At 48.8% G+C, this 18,238-nt stretch overlaps 8 protein-coding genes across 8 annotated transcripts; 5 read left to right on the forward strand and 3 right to left on the reverse strand.

Annotated features, from left to right (window-relative positions):
* Positions 1 to 451: 451 nt before the first annotated feature.
* ANOM_005188 (alpha-mannosyltransferase) lies at positions 452 to 1,813 on the forward strand (the record flags this gene model as incomplete). The annotated part of the gene is made up of 1 exon (XM_015550445.1): positions 452 to 1,813. One exon carries the CDS (start codon positions 452 to 454, stop codon positions 1,811 to 1,813), a length of 1,362 nt encoding a protein of 453 aa, XP_015407641.1.
* A 505-nt stretch (positions 1,814 to 2,318) lies between these two features.
* On the reverse strand, positions 2,319 to 2,807 carry ANOM_005189 (uncharacterized protein; the record flags this gene model as incomplete). Its single annotated transcript, XM_015550446.1, has 3 exons — positions 2,319 to 2,420; positions 2,481 to 2,602; positions 2,672 to 2,807. 3 exons carry the CDS (start codon positions 2,805 to 2,807, stop codon positions 2,319 to 2,321), a joined length of 360 nt encoding a protein of 119 aa, XP_015407640.1.
* A 726-nt stretch (positions 2,808 to 3,533) lies between these two features.
* ANOM_005190 (uncharacterized protein) lies at positions 3,534 to 4,277 on the forward strand (the record flags this gene model as incomplete). Its single annotated transcript, XM_015550447.1, has 1 exon — positions 3,534 to 4,277. One exon carries the CDS (start codon positions 3,534 to 3,536, stop codon positions 4,275 to 4,277), a length of 744 nt encoding a protein of 247 aa, XP_015407648.1.
* Positions 4,278 to 4,621: 344 nt separating this feature from the next.
* ANOM_005191 (protein-transporting protein BCP1) lies at positions 4,622 to 5,608 on the forward strand (the record flags this gene model as incomplete). Its single annotated transcript, XM_015550448.1, has 3 exons — positions 4,622 to 4,705; positions 4,762 to 4,995; positions 5,054 to 5,608. The coding sequence occupies 3 exons, from the start codon at positions 4,622 to 4,624 to the stop codon at positions 5,606 to 5,608; spliced, it is 873 nt and encodes a 290-aa protein (XP_015407636.1).
* Positions 5,609 to 5,788: 180 nt separating this feature from the next.
* On the reverse strand, positions 5,789 to 6,782 carry ANOM_005192 (chorismate mutase ARO7; the record flags this gene model as incomplete). Its single annotated transcript, XM_015550449.1, has 3 exons — positions 5,789 to 5,866; positions 5,922 to 6,570; positions 6,712 to 6,782. The coding sequence occupies 3 exons, from the start codon at positions 6,780 to 6,782 to the stop codon at positions 5,789 to 5,791; spliced, it is 798 nt and encodes a 265-aa protein (XP_015407630.1).
* Positions 6,783 to 7,639: 857 nt separating this feature from the next.
* mdv1 (WD repeat-containing protein) lies at positions 7,640 to 9,925 on the forward strand (the record flags this gene model as incomplete). Its single annotated transcript, XM_015550450.1, has 6 exons — positions 7,640 to 7,820; positions 7,906 to 8,497; positions 8,550 to 8,744; positions 8,794 to 9,218; positions 9,272 to 9,595; positions 9,650 to 9,925. Coding segments are annotated over 6 exons (1,992 nt in total), but the record flags the coding sequence as incomplete, so codon positions are not given.
* A 1,177-nt stretch (positions 9,926 to 11,102) lies between these two features.
* Positions 11,103 to 13,325, forward strand: ANOM_005194 (uncharacterized protein; the record flags this gene model as incomplete). The annotated part of the gene is made up of 1 exon (XM_015550451.1): positions 11,103 to 13,325. One exon carries the CDS (start codon positions 11,103 to 11,105, stop codon positions 13,323 to 13,325), a length of 2,223 nt encoding a protein of 740 aa, XP_015407631.1.
* A 4,533-nt stretch (positions 13,326 to 17,858) lies between these two features.
* Positions 17,859 to 18,200, reverse strand: ANOM_005195 (uncharacterized protein; the record flags this gene model as incomplete). The annotated part of the gene is made up of 1 exon (XM_015550452.1): positions 17,859 to 18,200. The coding sequence occupies one exon, from the start codon at positions 18,198 to 18,200 to the stop codon at positions 17,859 to 17,861; it is 342 nt and encodes a 113-aa protein (XP_015407637.1).
* Positions 18,201 to 18,238: the final 38 nt, after the last annotated feature.

Consider the following 18,238-nt stretch of genomic DNA (forward strand, 5'->3'; position numbering starts at 1 on the left):
ACATCAGATTTCAACTGTGGAGAGATTTTGCAGTGATTGAAGGCAACAACCTACATCAAAGTCTACTGCCCTTCATCGTTCGAAGCTTCGGCAATAGTGTCGAAACCCTATGACGCCTGTCTGCCGCTAATTCAGTGTGAATTGTTCGACAAAGATTGCCTTGGCCACATCGGATCGTCATCTTTCCGTTGGGGTCGCGCAAAAAGAACCTCCTGAATTGGGTTGAGACGGTCGAATAGACGACCTCGTTGCGGCCAAGGTCGCCTGTCATGCTGCCATTCGTCTTTAACTAAGACTGCTATTATCTGGAATCAGCGATCGAGGTTCTCTCGTCAAGTGTTAGGGCGTATCGTGTTTGCACCGCACCCATTGGGTCACATTGTGTAGACACCCGAGATAGATTATAACGGCATTCTCGGCCATCAATTTCAACCGACTGTCAAACATAGCAATGTCAATCTTTCGGCCAGGCCGGCTGAGGACGGTCCTCTCAGCGACGGCCGCATTAATTCTCATTTGTACTTTCTATTTATATTGGACCCCGCCTCCGGCTTCGACGATTCCTAGCACTGCCTTTGAAGTTCCTCTCACCGAACGTCAGATTGCCTTTTGGAAGGTGCTAAGGTCAATCTTAGATGCACATGCACCAAATTGCCCGTCCCCCACGCTTCAGGATTCTGCGAGCGCAGTCCATTTCAATGCCACAACAGTTGACCCCCGTCCCGACTTGATCGTGTTCGGCGAGAATGATCTCGACGTGCTGACAGAGGCACATGCGAATTATCTCAATGATATCAGGACGGCGAATAAGTTGCGTCCCGCCCATTCTCCCGGAACTAGGGGTATAGTTACGACGGCCGGGGGTTCCTATCTTCCCGTATTTCTGTCATCCTTGCGGATGCTACGCCGCACAGGGTCAACTTTGCCTGTGGAGGTGTACATGAAGGATGCAAGCGAGTATGAAAAGAAAATCTGCGACAAGGTCCTCCCGGACATGGGTGCGCGGTGCCTAATACTCTCCGATGTTGTAGGCAAGGATGTCATCCAACATTACCAACTAAAGGTCTTTGCGGTCCTCTTTTCTTCGTTCGAGGAGGTTATTTGGATGGATGCCGATTGCTTTCCAATGGACAAACCCGAAATATTGCTCAACCATGAACCCTTCACGTCCACCGGCTTAGTGACTTGGCCCGATTTCTGGGCGTCGTCGGTTTCTCCGGCATATTATAACATCTCCCAGCAACCGATGCCTCCGATGACCGAGCGACAATCCTCGGAGACCGGTATCTTTCTCGTTTCCAAAAAGACGCACTATCTCACACTGTTACTTGCTGCCTATTATAATTACTACGGACCGTCGCATTACTTCCGGTTATTGTCTCAGGGTGCACCGGGTGAGGGCGACAAAGAAACGTTCCTGCAGGCTGCGACTGCAGTGGGCGAACCTTTCTATGCGGTCAGCGAGAGGGTTCAGGCGCTCGGTCATCAAACGCCGGAAGGGCTTTCTGGTTCAGCAATGGCGCAATCGGACCCTATTGGAGACCATGCGCTGACGAGCCAGGGCAAATGGCGAGTACAGGACCCCTCGGTGGACAAGCCTCCTCGTGTATTTTTCATCCATGCCAACTACCCCAAGTTCAATCCTGCAGAGAATGTCTTTGGGTACAATTGGGAAACTACTCCCACCCTTCGACCCGATGGCACAGAGGGCGCGCGTGGACTGCCCCTGAAGACGTCCTGCACCGGTTTGGGATTGACATCGAGAGAGCCTACTGGGAAGAGATCAAATGGGTCAGCTGTAGTCCCGACATAGAATTCAGAACGTGGGAAGGCAAAACGGGCGTGTGTGAGAAAGTTGAGAGCTACTGGAACACAGTCTTTGCGGAACCACATGATGACGACCCTAAGTTTGTTGACGAAGGCTAAATTGGTCCCAGTCTAGTCAGTCCGGGTCCCACCTACAGCCGCTACCGCCATAGTGTTTGGCTCGGCAATCCTTATCACGAAGGCTGGCATAGATTACCTTTTGACACGACACTTGCTGGGTTGTGAGCGCCTATTTGTGAGACCAAGGGACGCAATACGCTGTTTACGAGACGACGACGTGGCCGATTACAATATGTATATACATATCATTCATAATGTTGCATAATAGCAGAGGATATAGAAATGTACGCAAACGTGCACGTTAATGCTGATCAATTCCCATTATTTCGTCAACCGGTACATGCTAAAATTACAGAAGATGCCATTTCAAACCAGCTCGTGGACGAAGAAGCATAACCTTTGGTTGTTACACCATAGCCTCCAGGGCGAATTTATTTCTTGATACCCTTCTCCCTCAGTCTCTGCTCGTCTTCTTCCTTGAGCTCCTGGTCAATCTTGGCTCCCTTTGACGGCTCGTTGCCATGGATCTTGGCCTGGTCACAAGCAAGTCAGCTACAACCATCTTCGACAATCATTACAAGAGGGAAACATACCGGCTTAGTAGAGTCCTTCTTGCTAATCTCCGCCTCAGGATTGACATCATAGTTGTGATGATGACTAGAGTCAGGCTGCTTCTCACGAGCAGCGAGCTTGTTGGCAATGGAGCGCTCGTCCTCTGCATTCTCGTCAGCACTATTCATGCAGCAACATCCCATCAATGGAGAGCAATCAGAGATGGACATACTCGAATCCAAGTTCTTATGGCTGTGCTTCTGGCCCTCATTGTAGCGGTCCTGCTGGTTGAGGACGGACTGAGGCACGTTGCGCTGGTCGCCTGCTTCGTAGAGGCTGCGGTTGCCCACGCTAGATTGGCCCGACATTTTGATCAATTGAGGTTTGATTGTAGAAATTTGAAAAGAAGAAGAAAGAGGTAGTGGTAGAGTACTCGAGGATAATTCAGATTAAAGAGTTGATTGCATTGAATTAGGAATAAAGGTCAGGACGATGCTTTCTTTATACTGTCTTGTATACCCTGGTGTGATGTCATGGCTGAGGTCGCTGAGATCATAGGTGGGGCGCATTACAACAATATCTGGAAGAGGTACTCCAATTATCGTGGGATTGCGCTTTGCACTTGACATGATTAAATCATAGGTGGGATTGGTCTGGAATCACTTCTGTTGTTCTCTCTTTCCTCGATTGGGGGGCTGGGTAGGGCTTGCGTGGGTTTGTTTTGGTGTTTGACTTCCACTCCCGGATCTATGAGATTAGACGGATATGGAATCTCGTAAGAAAATCCATAATTCGGCATGTTTCGCTGCTTTGTCATGTTTCCGCCATCATTTCGCACTGACGATCTTCTAACCAATTAATCATTACAGATCATGCGTCTATATGCAAGACAAGCGTACTTGTATACTACTAGCACTAGTAGGTGGGCACCACCACCATTGATTCTCAACAACCCACGTCCGATCTCGGTGCCCGAACGACAACCCCAATACTTCAATATCTCTACAACGTCACCAGCAACACGTACCTACAGTAGCCACGCACACCCTACTCGCAACCTCCCCAACCCAGCACTCCAACCCCAAACCCGCAAGATGTCATCAGCATCAACAACAACAACACCAACCCCGCAACCAGACCCCCGCTACGTCCAACTCTTCGACGACCTCTCTACCCGCTTTGCGCAGACCTCGCTCCCCCCGGAAAAATGGTACATCCTCGCCATATCCACAATAGTCGCCCACCGGGACCCGGAACGCTGCGACCAGCTGTACCTGCACCTAATCAACCAAGCGCCCTACAGCACCCCATCAGCTAGACAAGCACTGGTCCGGCGCCTCCGCGAAGCTCTCTTCAAAAGCATCATCATAGTGGGCGTGTGCAAGCCCATCGAGGCCATCCTCGCAATCAGCAAATACGAACGCGAAGAAGACAAGGACTACACCTTCACGCGCGAGAACTGGCAATGCGACCAGGCCAACCATGACCGCGGCGTAGCGTGGCTGGAGAAGCTGTATGCGCGGAACACGACCGGGACGCTGGATTTGTTCCGCGCGCATCAGGACTTCGGGTGGTTGTCGAAGGAGATTACGTATGGGTTGTTTTTGTCAGATCGGGGGGTCTTGGATGATCTTGATACGCAGATGGTGGTGCTCCCGGCTATCATGAGCCAGAATCTGAAGAATGAGACGCATTGGCATATTCGCGGGACGAGGAGGCTGGGGGTCAGCATGGAGGATGTGAAGGTTGTTTGGGAGTGTATTCAGCTCGTTGCTGGGTTTTATGGGGTGGAGTTGGATAAGGTGCCTACTGTTGAGGAGGTGGAAAGTGATGTTTGATTCTTGGGCATGGTTTGTATGTATAGAGATTTGTTGGTGTTGCATCTTGGATTGCGATGATGATGGAATGTGTTTACGATTGAATGTGAACCTGTTAGAGGAAATATTAGAGATATGAGTTCTATATACCCCGTATCACTTTGATGTTATATTGGCTTGTTGATCGATTGTTGCTCAAGAGATATACTTTTGTTTAGCCCCCGCGATAAAATGTACGGAAAAGGTTTAGCGAGAGCGGAGCAACTTTTATCGGCCGCCGATGAAGCCCAAAACGACCGAGTCCAACAAACCAATACCCCACGAATTGACCATACTATCACGCCGTAATCAGTGTACTGATCACAATGGGTAAACGCAAGGAGATCAAAGACAACGATGTCGAAATGAGCGGCACTGACCCTCGCGTGGACGGCGATGAGTCCGACGAGGTAAAACACCACCTTCGCATACATCATTTTTTTGCTAACACCGATAATGATCGCAGGACATGGACATTGTGAATGTCGATTTCGAATGGTTCGACCCTCAGCCGATCGATTTCCACGGCCTTAAGGTCCTCCTCCGCCAGCTCTTCGACTCCGATGCCCAGATCTTCGACATGTCCGCGTTGTCGGACATGATCCTCGCGCAACCGTTGCTGGGATCAACAGTCAAGGTTGACGGTAACGAGTCGGATCCGTATGCCTTCTTGACCGTGCTCAACCTCCAGGAACACAAGGTACGCTTCGCGAGAGCAACGCCCAAGAGAGAAAGTCGCTCGCTAATACCCAGAATAGGACAAACCCGTCATCAAGGATTTGATATCCTACCTCCAGCGTAAAGCGTCATCGAACCCCAACCTCGCCCCTCTTTCCCAGCTTCTTTCTCAAACACCTGTTCCTCCGATCGGATTGATTCTTACCGAGCGATTGATCAATATGCCCGCCGAAGTGGTTCCTCCCATGTACACCATGCTCATGGAGGAGATTGCGTGGGCTATTCAAGACAAGGAGCCCTACAAGTTCTCGCATTACCTGATTGTCTCCAAGAATTATGAAGAGGTTGAGTCGAAGTTGGACATGGAGGACTCGCGGCCGCAGAAGAAAAAGAAGAAGTCGGCTGATAAGGTTGAGAAGTTCTACTTCCACCCTGAGGATGAGATTCTGGAGAAGCACACGCGGTGCTTCGGATCTATCGAGTACACACATAAGCATGATGAGGGACACTCGGATTCAAAGCGCGCGTTCCAGGAGGTGGGTATCAGGACCAATGGAAGTCTGATGCTGTTCGATGCGGATAAACTTGAGGGTGCGATCAACGAGATGAAGGACTTCTTGCAGCCTCCGGTATGAGTTTGATGGTTACGGCATGGTTTATGATGTTAGAAAAAAGTTGCTCTGCGCCTTTGTCCATAGCGTGTCTATATCCAGGTTTTGAAAATACATTAATAACTCTATGGTCTCCTTTCTGGGGTTCAAATATGTTCATGCGTTTATGACTGGTTCTATCTTCGTAAATCTTCGTCCATTCGTTTATTCCCATTGAGTTCCCTTCAGGCGTTGCATAAGGTATTCTACCTCTACGACCTTAGTCAAGGGGATGACATATTCCTAGACGGGATTAGTATGTTGCTGGCCAAGAAAGGAAGGGAAAGTAGTTTCTCACCTTGTACATGGCAACGACGGCCTCCACATTGATCTTGGAGCCGGTCTCGGTCGCGAATGCGGGATCAGTTCCGTAAGTCTTCGCCTTCAGCGCCAGTCTCTCCAGCACCTTCCGCTCGACCTTTGCGTCCGTAATAGCGTCATCGATTCCAGCCCGATCATTCGCCTTGATCATCTTGACGAATCGCTCCGGCTCCTTCTGGAACTTCGACTCGGCCACGAACTTGCCGAAGTGAATGCGCCGAGACAGCGCCTGCAGACAGCTAACGTCGGCGGTCGCAGCGGACCCATAATTCTCCTGCGTCTCGCCGCGATCCTCGCGTCCAAATTGCGGACAGACAGCGGGAAGAATATCCTCGATGTAGCGCTGTTTGATGATATCGTTGACGTTCACGTCATTGTCATGGAGAATCTTGGGATACTCCAGCGGCGCTAGGATCGGTTCTTCAAGGACATCCGGGAAGAAGGGATATTCATCCGGGGACTGGTAGCGACGTACACGCGACTGGATACGCTCCTGCTCGCGGAGCAGATAGTCCATGAGAGGGATGTCATCGGGGATCTTGACACCGCCGGGGACGTAAATGGGCCTGTTGAGGGGAAATTGGACGCGCTCAATCAGGTGGAAGGTGATGGTGTCTTCAAGACGGCTGTAGCATTACACATGATCAGCTCAGAGATGTCACAGGGATTTCGGGGTTCTGTGGTCGTTTTGGTGTCTGGTCTAGACGGCAGCCGTGCGACTGCGGGGCAACGTGTAAGCCGTGGGAAATAAATGCCTTGCGACTTACATCAATTGGAACCGGATGTTGGCTAGATCCAGGGCCTTGGAGGCGTCTGAAAGGTCAATGGCTGTGTCCATGATTTTTTTCCTCTAGTACTCCGTTAGTTGGTTGTGGTTTAAATTTCTCGTTCGTTTTGTTGCCGACAAGTGAGTGTTTCCTGCGGGGCCCCGATTGCGCAGAACGATATTCCTTTTCCTCGAGTCCACTGGTCGTTGGGCTGGGGAGGAGTATACCGAGTATTATGAATACTTCGAGGTTCACACGACTTATATTGAGGTCTGCTCAGCTAAGCATGAGTCTGATAATTAGTAAATGGGGGTTTTATCATCGAATAATATATACAGAGAACCATTTACGAGTGCTTTTATAGCAGGGAGCACCCTTCATAACCCTTCCTAAACCGGAGTACAGAAGCCTGCGTCGATTTAGGGAAAAGCGCTAAGCCGCCGATCCATCGTTTCGCAGGGAAACGAAAGGAAACAGAAATCAGAACTTGAGTAGATGTCCGGAAGGCATTCATAGAGCATCAACTGAAAGGATCGCATTACGAAGGATCCCAGATTGATCCGATGGTCATCTCGAAATGTTCCTCTGGCTGATGCCGTCATGTGGTAACTTTCATTTGCAGGGGGTTTCAAGTCTAGATTTCAGTACTGACGGTATTACAACTTATAAAGCCAAGCATTAAGAATGGATTCGCACTGGGAAAAAACAAATAATTTCTGAAGAAGCTGCAAACCCCCATTTTACAATCTTCTACTGAAGCTCACAAACACTCACACTGTCCTTATCGACGACTTTCATGTGCTACGGTTCTTGATCCGCGGTAATATTACGGTACATAGTTCAGGTTCCGGCAACGCGGTAATTCATTTATCGCGTGCAGCTCCAGCTGAAAGTTCTCTTCCAGAGAGCCGAAAAATAGAGCAAGTGCACTGCCGACTCTATTCGACCTGCCCTGCTTTGCCTCCCCCCTCTCTAGACCTTCCGCATGGGCTTTTAACCCCCCAATAACTGCTCAGGTCGGTGATATGGACAAACACCGCCGCGATGAGTCGCCTTCTGGTCTGTCAGATATTGTCGAGCATGACGGTCTTCTAGGGACCGGCCTGACGGTAAGTCCCTACGGACCTCTATATCTGCCTGTTCTCTCCAGTCGCCCAATGATCCGCTGATAGATCCTTCCGGGACTCAGACCAGACATATCGAGGCCTCGGGAGGAAAGTAACGTCGACAGCCGGGCATTTAATGGGCCCTACGGCCGACGGGAATCCCGCCCATTACCACAATGCGATGGCGGATATTCAGCGCGAGCTGCGGCGGCCCAACACGCAGCGCAGAGTGTTCGCCTTGACCCAAACCACGCCGACGGATCTGGTCCGCTCCAAGCTGTCGACTTCCGAAATCCAATCGCGAGCTCTCTCCTCTCTACCCGACGACCTCCTTGCGAACATCCCCGACGACAGCAGCTCCTACTCCCTGTTTGAAGGCTTCCAGGCCTCCCAAGACGATATTGAATATAGAAAGGCCCATCGACGGCGCGTTTCCAAATCGAAGAAATTGTTGAAAGATGGCGAAAACCGGGCGGCCCTTCCGTCCACCCCGGCGGACCTGAAGAAGGAACGCGATCTGTTAAGTCGCCGCATGCAACTGATGGGTGTGCGCAAAAATATGTGCAGCTCGGAGATACACGATATAGACAACAAGATCGCGAACCTTCACAACATGCGCAAGATTGTTTTGGACCGGTTGGCTGGACTAGAGATGGAGGAGGCGGAATTGGAACACGAACGTGGGTGGACTTGGCTCGATCATCGCAGTTTGCTTCTGACTTTGGGTAATAGTGACCGAGCTCGAAAATAAACTTGAGGATATTGAAGAGGAAACACCGGAAGCTTCTGCTGTTATGGGCACTCCGAAATCATCCGCAAACGATGAATCGATGGGCTCCGAGGATCCGGCCATGGACGCATCTTTCATGTCGGAATCAATCTATCAGAAGATTCCATCGCCGAAGAGCCTGAAGCACAAATCAAAAAGTACGTCTCTTCGGACCGTTTCCATTAGACTATTGGCTAATCCTTTCAGGAAAACGGTCTATGCCTATTCTACACGAGCACTTCAATCCCGGATCGTTGATTAAGGAGATGGAAGCGCATACCGATATGGTGACGGCCATTGATTTTGACTATCCTTTCGGCACAATGATCACCGCAGCGTTGGATGATACCGTGCGAGTTTGGGATCTCAATGTTGGAAGGTGTACTGGGTTTTTGGAGGGGCATAACGCATCGGTTCGATGTCTCCAGATCGAGGACAACATCGTGGCTACGGGTTCTATGGATGCCTCAGTCAAGCTTTGGGATTTGAGTCGCGCCCGCTCTAGACCTCGAAGCAGCCGCATTAACAAGCAAGAGGACGAAGAAGACGCTGCTGACGATGCTTCCCAAGTATCCCATTCAACGACGTTGGAGGATTGCCACGTATTTTCACTAGATTCCCATGTCGGTGAGGTGACAGCGCTCCATTTCCGAGGTGACAACTTGATCTCTGGCTCGCTGATAAGACTCTGCGCCAATGGGATCTCGTCAAAGGACGTTGTGTACAGACATTGGATGTTCTTTGGGCTGCAGCTCAGGCGGATACATTGAATGGAGACAGCACATGGCGACCGTCCGGACGCGTACCAGACGCATCTGCAGACTTTGTGGGGGCGCTTCAATGTTTCGATGCCGCCCTGGCTTGCGGTACTGCCGACGGCATGGTCCGTCTGTGGGATCTGCGCAGTGGCCAGGTTCACCGTAGTCTTGTTGGCCATACTGGCCCCGTTACATGCCTACAGTTTGATGATGTGCATCTCGTGACGGGAAGTATGGACCGTAGTATTCGGGTATGTTGCTGCTGACTCCGCGAGGATATGGATGCCATTGCTGACATGTTTTAGATCTGGGATCTCCGTATGGGATCTATCTACGACGCATTCGCCTACGATAAACCTATCACTAGCATGAAGTTCGACGCGAAGCGAATTGTGGCTGCTGCAGGAGAGAGTGTGGTGAAGGTTTACGACAAGGCGGACGGCAACCACTGGGACTGTGGTGCCGGTGTTGGTGTGGACGAACAAGGACCGCTTCCTGCGACCGTTGACCGAGTGTGCCTCAAGGACGGATTTCTCATTGAAGGTCGCCAGGACGGTATTGTTGGCGCGTGGACGTGTTAGAAATGATTCTATGAGGCATTGGCTCTGGGACGGATTTGGATGTACATGCGGGCACTTGTCTTTATATTTCCTGCGAACTCTCAAGAGCATCTTGAATGTGTATATTATATGTCAGCAATGTTCTAGAAGCGAAATAAAGCTGTCCAGGACCGACAGCATTTGTAAAGTGTCTTTCGTGAAGTGATCGTCTCTTAACACATTGAATATAAATGACTGGGAGTAAATTTAGGGTAATGGTAAAGGAGACTGAAACGGAAGGCAAGCCCGCAACCATTGTGTTTCTTTAGACCTTACAGATCGTGTTAAGAACTTCGTATCCCAATTTTTTGTCGCCAACTGGTCAATACATGGGTTGAACTTCGGCCTTCCGTAATTTGGGTGGGGCGAACAAGTCACGCTTTACTGGATCAGGGATTCTACTGACTTGCATACCAAATACTTACTCGGACTTCGCGACAGCATCGACACCGCAAGGTTAGCGTTAAATACACCAAAACGCGTGCTAATACGGTCGCAAAGCAGTGAAGAATTGATTGTGATCTCTCATAGCTTCTTTGAACCGCTGTGCGCTCTGCAGACTGCACGCTGGTGTTGACCATCAGTAATCTCCGCCCGCGTCGCATCCGCGCGCCGTGTTCCTTCTCGTGAATGAAAGCGAAGCTTTATCATTCGCTACCTCAATATCTCAATTAAGCAGCTTCTCTGGTCCCTTTAATCGACCTTATCTTTAGGGAGTTAAAGGGGTCGTTGTGTGAGCGGCGCCTTGTGCCGCGGTTGTGGTGCGCCTCACTTCAACTTTACGAAGACTCCATCAAGGCGGCGACTCAAGTAACATTCTAGATCGCCTCTAATCGATGTGCAGTACTTGCTAGGTAACTACTCACTGAGCTGCCAACTGTAATATTATACTCTCCGACTGGTGGTCCCACAACCGCCGTTGGGTATTGAATCAGTGTTGCCATACCCTGTGGATGCGACAGCATTGATTCACTTTCGACGGGCTTACTGTAAGTGCATGCTTTGCTTTGCTTTCTCCCGGGTTACAAGTACCCCGAAGCCCTTACGGCCAATGTATCATTCTCATTCATGCAATCTTGACTAACATTGCTCTCAGGGCGCTTACTTTACGTTAAGTTCTCACGAAATCGACGTTTGTCTCCGATAGGAGACCATCAACATGCCTCCCAAGCGCGCTTCTACTCGGCGTGCTGGAGCTGTGACTCGGACCTCTGACCGTGGGACTCCTTCGTACATCCCCAACATGTCAAGTCCAGACGCGAGGAACCCTGCCTTGCCTGATATACCGACCAAGCAATCGTTCGCCTATGGCTCATCAACAACACCAATTCTTCCCCGTGAGCTTGCGGCGAAGCCGAGGATGAATCTGGTTGAGATGGCAACCAATATTGATGAAGGCCGCAGGGTCGCCCAAGATCGAGACTTTGACAGACCTCACATGAACACACGCTCACGAAGGCAATCTGTTTCTGCAAGCTTATCCCCTGTTCGGCGAAGCCGGCGTGAGCCAACTCCAGATCAGTTGCAGCTGCTTGATTCGCTACGTGAAGCCACTATGTCTCCTAATCCTAATGGCCAAGACCATGGGGAGCAATCTACTCCCACTCCTACTCCTCCTATCCCACACACTCTGTCCACAGCATCCAGCCCTGCTACCGAATCTCTTACGAACCCCAAATACCCTGTCTTGACTACCGACCAACTTTATCCGTCTCCACTTCTGCGGTATGGATCACCTGCTCGGAATGCAGTCTCGTTGAGCTCACCCAATTTTGCAACCTCTGTCGACAATGAATCAGTCATCTCGTGGAACGTAGAACGTGATATCCATGAAGATGACCTGCAACGGACACGTCCGAATGGGTATCTTGATGGACCGCATGGAAAGAACATTACAGCTCCTCCCCGCCGGTTTTCAGGCTTCGCGTTTGCCCAAGAGCCTATTGAAGAAGTTGACGAACCGACTACCCAGCTCTCTATCTCTAAGTCACGTTCTCCTGAGGCTGCGACAGTCGACATTCAGCCTAAGCCTGAACCGCTGTCAGAGTCCGAAGTGGCGCTATCGCCTGAGCCCACGCCCTCGCCCGAACCAGAACCAGAACCAGAACTAGAACCGGAGCCAGAAAGGGAGCCAGAGCCTGAACGCTTGCGTGGGCGTGAGCGCGAGCCCACGCCCCCTCGTGCTCCCGCTCCCGCCCCAGCGCCCAGGATCGCATCCAAACCTGAGCTTTCTTCAGCGCCCACTAGGACAATCATTCCTAGCAATCCTATCCGAGAGACTTCATTTGATGAATGCACGTATGAGAACGCGTCCCCGTTACGAGAACGTGTCAAAAGCAATGTGCGCTCAGTGGGGAATGCAGCAATTAGTTTTCAGAGAGGCTTGCCTGCCAAAGCACTCACTCTGGTGGTACTAGCAGCAGCTATTCTCACCGCATGCCTTTTTGGTGGCCACATTTCCACCATTTCCTCCAGTATCGGCTCGCATCTTCCATTGTACGGAGGCCCATTTCGCGATTTGAATGCAACTGCATTGCAAGCAGTCCACGGTCTTTCTAACAAAGTGATTCGCCTGGGAGAGGAAGTGTCCTCGCTGTCTAAGGAGATGGATGTCATTAAATCCGAGGTTGAACATGTACCTCCTCCCACCACCATTGTCCAACCACTCCCAGCTCAACAGGAGACTCCAAAAACCAATTTTCTATCTATAGGCATGGGTGTTATTGTCGATCTGTACAACACAAGTCCCACATCTGGGCGGTCTGTGGGCTTGCTGCACAAGCTCCACTCTCAACTTTTGTCTAGAGGCTCGCAGCGACAGCCGGAGCCTCCCCTTGCAGCTTTGACACCCTGGCAGGACGTGGGAGAGTGTTGGTGTAGCAAACCTCGCTCTGGTATGTCTCAGCTTGCACTGAACCTGGGGCGTGATATCGTACCAGAGGAGGTGGTTGTAGAACACATACCGAAGGGGGCAAGCATCCGACCAGAAGTTGCACCTCGGGATATGGAGCTATGGGCTCAGTTCCAGATCGTCGATGAATCGAACTCTGGCTCGTCTCCTTCCCCCAATCCTTCACGCAAATCCGGGATGTTGTCTGAGCAATTTTCTCTCCACGACCACATCATTGATACACTTCGGTTAGCATATAAAGGTGAACCCGAGGGCGCATACTCGAACGACGAACTCCTGGGACCTTCATTCTATCGCGTGGGACAGTGGACTTACGATCTCCATGCCTCAAACCACATCCAGAAGTTTGAGCTAGACGCTATCATTGATGTTCCAGCGATCCGAGTGAACAAGGTGGCTTTCCGGGTTATGTCGAACTGGGGTGGAAACGATACATGTCTGTATCGGTTGAAACTATACGGTCACATATAGGCGACTAAGCTTACATTTCAGATACCTTTATGTTCCTTTTCCTTTTCTGGTCCTGATAGGCGGTGCTTCGCTCTAAGAGGGGAAAAGCGGTGTTATGGCGCCTGCCAATTCCTCATTCCATTCCTGGGTTTGTTCGCTTTGATTTGCAATTCGACTCCATCATGCAGGTTGGCCTGGGACATGATACCCAGTTGCACGATTCGCTTACTTTGATATTTCTACTCATTCTTTGGATGCATGGCACAGCACGGAAGGGGCGTTACGGTCTAATTCGAGATATCCAGCTCAATTCTTAGTCTCTGCATTTTAGTACAGCCCCACCTAAGATATGCTTCTACGGCTTATACATACAATATGTGTTTCTAAACCGTAATGGAACAACTCTAAGTAGTCTTTAGAAAAGTAGTGTATATTACAGATCAGGTTTTCAACCAAAACTGTATCCTTCTAACTGGAATCTCAATATCTAAGTAAGTTATATTATGACAGCACTAAAAAAGATATTCTCCTTAAATATAATGTTACCTCAATGAATGGTAATACTTTGAATCTGTCCTGTCGTATGATGGCACAGTACCTAGAGTCTCTGAGTTAGTAGTATACAATGATTGTTGATATGATATGGAGCGGAAAGTTGACTATACCGCAGTTTACGAAAGTTGTAAAATGTAATAGATATTCTATTACAAGAATCCGCAGAGGAAGCTGTAGCTATAAGTACTCCTGAACCAGGTCTTATTCACACGCACAAACGAAACCAGCTCATCTGCAATCCCAGTGAATTGATATCGTAGTCGTCACTGCGACACCCTCGAGATGCGCTGCAGGCTGGAAGTTGGTTTAATAATCACCTTGCAGTCTTTAAGGGAAAGAATCTACTTGCTTGAGTTGGGTCGGCTGTTCAAGGGTTTTGCTCTCCAGTCTCTCTCTTGCTGGATCTATAAAGATATAACTCTTAACAGGAAGCTCAGGGTACCGGTTTGGAGAAGTATAATAAGATACTCTGGAGGGCTAGACCTCAACTAATATTTCATGTTGGGGATCATGTTGGGATCAGGTGTTTCAGGTACGACCTTACCGCCAAAAGGGGATTGATATTTTTATATGCATACTACATTGCAGCTACAATAGTACAAATACTAGGAAATCACCTTAAGACCAAGTGCTTGATTCCTAACAATAAAGCTTGTCTGGAAACCTGTTCTAAGAAAGGGATCTGATTTACCAACACCGCGCTCTTTAGTTCTAAACTATTCCTCATGGTCACCCCCTGGGGCATATCGTCCATAAAACCCGTCAATGAATTCTATCCGTAACAGTCAGTACGAGCAAGCAAGCTCTAAGACTGGATGGGGATTCCAAAAGAGATGACATACCAGAAAATGTGACGACCTGGTCCTCGTTTACGTCCATTGTCTTGAACAACATCCTGGCATTCTCCTCGGTTAGGATGCCACTGTCGGGGTGGGCGTTCACCCAGTTGACCAACTCATCCTCCGTGAGAATTTCTAGCAGGCATAACACATGAGCTATTGGAGACAGTATTTCTATAGAGAAGGCACTTACTGTCCCTACTATTTTTGTTCTTTCATTTGATGTGATTAGTGACAGTGCAAAATGTTTTAATTATGTATACTCACCATGCTCTTGAATAGAGCCCTCCATTCTTTAATCTCTGCCCTTGTGAGTGTCTATTGTATAGATAATGTTAGACCACATATAGAAAGTTTGCTGTAATCCATCTTACCATTTTGCTTTTCTGTGTTGTATGCTGGGCCTGAGGTCTTTCTTCACTTAGACAATTGAAAGATTGCACCAAAACTCTACTTGCGCAAGTAACCACACTATTTATACCTTCGCCTGCTTATAGCCATGACTCGTGACACCTAAGTTTCTGTCATAAAGAGGGATTCCTAAACCCATTCTAGATTTATCTTGAGGCATTATTAGACCAGTTATCTGTAGATACCAACTACAAGTGGAGATAGTAGCCACTGAATGATGAATGATAGCTGGCACGGACCCGAACTTTCACGGTCAAAGGCCGGATATTTGGGTTATTGGGACAAGAGATCTACATCTCGGTAGCGAGCTTGATCTATATCAATCCAATAAGAGCAAGCCACCGTCTCTATGGCGGGGTTGTTGTCGATAAGCGAGCTTGACAAGATCTGCATGAGCTCAGCCAGCCACAACTTCCGTACTCCGCGAAGAGTCTAGTCCGGAACTATCAATATCGCTTTACTCGTTGATTGCCGGCTTTTTTCCATTCATTTGAATTTACACTATAAAGTTGTACACGTACACGGCTTCAGCTGGCCACAATCCAGACTGATCGTCCTATGGAAGCGTTGAACAAGTCCAGTAAGAGTTTTTCATCTATTCTGCTCAGAGGACAGTTAGATACAGACCAATTGCTTTTTTGACTTTTAGCACTACGTACTCTGTAGTATTCTAGTTCAGGTGACCCTGCTGCTTGACGGCTGGAGCTGGGATTAATCCTACAGGCGGATTAAATCACTGTTCCGTGTCTAATACACCATTACTCTACAGACTAGGAGAGAGTATGTCAGAGTATTCAAATCGCTATGCGCTCTATAGCCACACTACGTATTCCTCACGAGATACTGTGTAAGTGGGGGGCCTACGAGTCAAAAAAAGATTCCAGATCTAGACAGATTCGCGGATAAAACATTAAGAAATGGCTCTTGTCATCGGAAGTATGTACACGAGTTGTCGAAAGTCTGCCAGCTTCGGTAAGGCTTCAGTCAGGTTTATCAACCCCTCTGCTTCATTTGCGTGATTCGTAGCTAAGTCTCGGGCTCAACCTCCCCTGCGGTATGACCCTTTGCTCGCTGCTCTCGTACGAAAGAGACGTTTCCCCCCCCCTCTTTGAAGTGACTTACATCCTCGCTTTGAATTGCCCGAAAGTGAAAAAATATTTCACCGTCACTGGAGCTTTTGTATGCCGTCTTTCTTCCTGATGTTCGGGCAATATTTAAAACTAGCATCTGAATGGTTGTGTATGATATATATACCCCTCTACGAGATTTAGCAGAAACCCCCACTGTAGGATTCCATGGAATTCTTAGTGACTCCTTGCCATTTCGCATGGTTGTTCAAATCAGCCAAAGCTGAGATATTAGGGATCAGCGAGCTGATTCGGTAGTTACACCGCTACTGGTACTCGAGGAAACCTAAAGATATGTATGCAGTCAGTATATCCACCACTTCTGGCCACCTAGATTGGTATTTGACAACTAGAGTACTGCAGGGTCAGTAACCAATACACATGGCCTGCTCATTTCGGATTTATTTCCGGTAACTGTGTCTTGACGGTGGAGGAATGGCGTTGACTTATTGGAACCTAACGCTATCTCATCGAATCATCACCTATACAACAAGAAGGAAAGAAATCCCACAACTCAACAGACCCATTAGAATCCACTGTCAACGGTCCCTTTTAAACCAGCAAAGTATTGGCATCATGATCAATCACCTCATAGTAAAAACTTATTAAGACTGCACCGATTGCAAGCCTGGAGCCTGCATTGCCGACATTCACAGATATACTCCGGGAGACGATGGTAGTGGCAGCCGAGCCACGAATTGGGGGACACCAAACACTTCTTCCTGGTAGTCGCTTTGTATCTGGTGCTTGGAGAGATTTGACAGTTGTGGTTGAATAATGGGAGTTAGCTAAGTTAAGCTACGATACTGACTGACCCATATCGGCAGAAGAGATCGACCTAATAGCAGGCTCTACTAGTAGAATGCCATCCGCGCTGAAGTATATAAAAACCTTGCTATAAACTATACATGAGTTCTAACTTCTTTCATCCTGGGAAGAATCAATATAACCAAGGATAAACAGGAGAAAAACAAAATAAAATAAAAAACGTAGGAGATTCATATATATTGTACTTGAGAATGGAACCAACTCCACAAGAAAAACTTGGTACACACCCTTGGATTCCTTCAGTTATCCTAGTGGGGAACAAAAGGCAAGAGCTCACGAAAAGGGACCTGCCAGCTTGTATCCACTGCCGTATCGAGTGGCAAGTACCAGTCAACCTTTTTTTAAGGGAAACCCCTATACCAAGGCAGCCAGAAAAGAGAGCTTCGTTGGTAACACCACCCTGAAGTGGTCGCCAAATATTCCTAGCTGTGGGAGAGATTGGCAGGTGGTCTCACGATGGGCGATATCGCGCTATATTCACATACAATACTGTCATTAAGCCGAAGCCTGGGAGGAATGACCGCAATCTCCCTGCCTTAGAGTTTCAGGCGGCTGACCGTCCTATCTTCTTGGTAAGCATATTAGACTCATGGATCTTACGAACAGTCATCACTCACATCCTGTTTATCAACACCTTTGTCAGCGCTTACTCATAGTAGGAATGTCAGTCGACCTAGTGCTAGCATTGAATTATCACTCACATAGCAGATATTGTCTCCTTCAAGAGAATAATCTCCGTTCAGATCTTGGTAAATAGGAACCCGATAATTTCGTTCGTTTTGACTCTATTTGTTCTATATCAGCATCGCCGGGATGCCCTGCTCACGTACATAGGGGCCATTACTCACAACAAAGACGACATAGTTGGTACCAGCCACAACCTGCCGAGTGACACCGTAAACAAAATCAATCTTGAGTTTGTTTACAGCAACCTCCACGGCGCCCCGTGCCCCGGCGTCATTCGCACAGTCAGTATTGGAGAAAGAGCCGGGAATACTTTCGGCTCCGGGCGGTGGAATACCATAATTTTTGACGCATTTTGTGGTGTACGTGTCGAGATTGGGGTTGATCTCCTGAGATGAAACCAAAACAGTGCAGAGCACGGAGGAAAGGATAGTGGGTAGGGAGACACGCATATTGGGATTATAGTGATCTTTGACACTAGTTTTGGCTC

The sequence above is a fragment of the Aspergillus nomiae genome, assembly GCF_001204775.2.
Source record: "Aspergillus nomiae NRRL 13137 chromosome Unknown contig00105, whole genome shotgun sequence".
In the NCBI taxonomy this organism is placed as follows: domain Eukaryota; kingdom Fungi; phylum Ascomycota; class Eurotiomycetes; order Eurotiales; family Aspergillaceae; genus Aspergillus; species Aspergillus nomiae.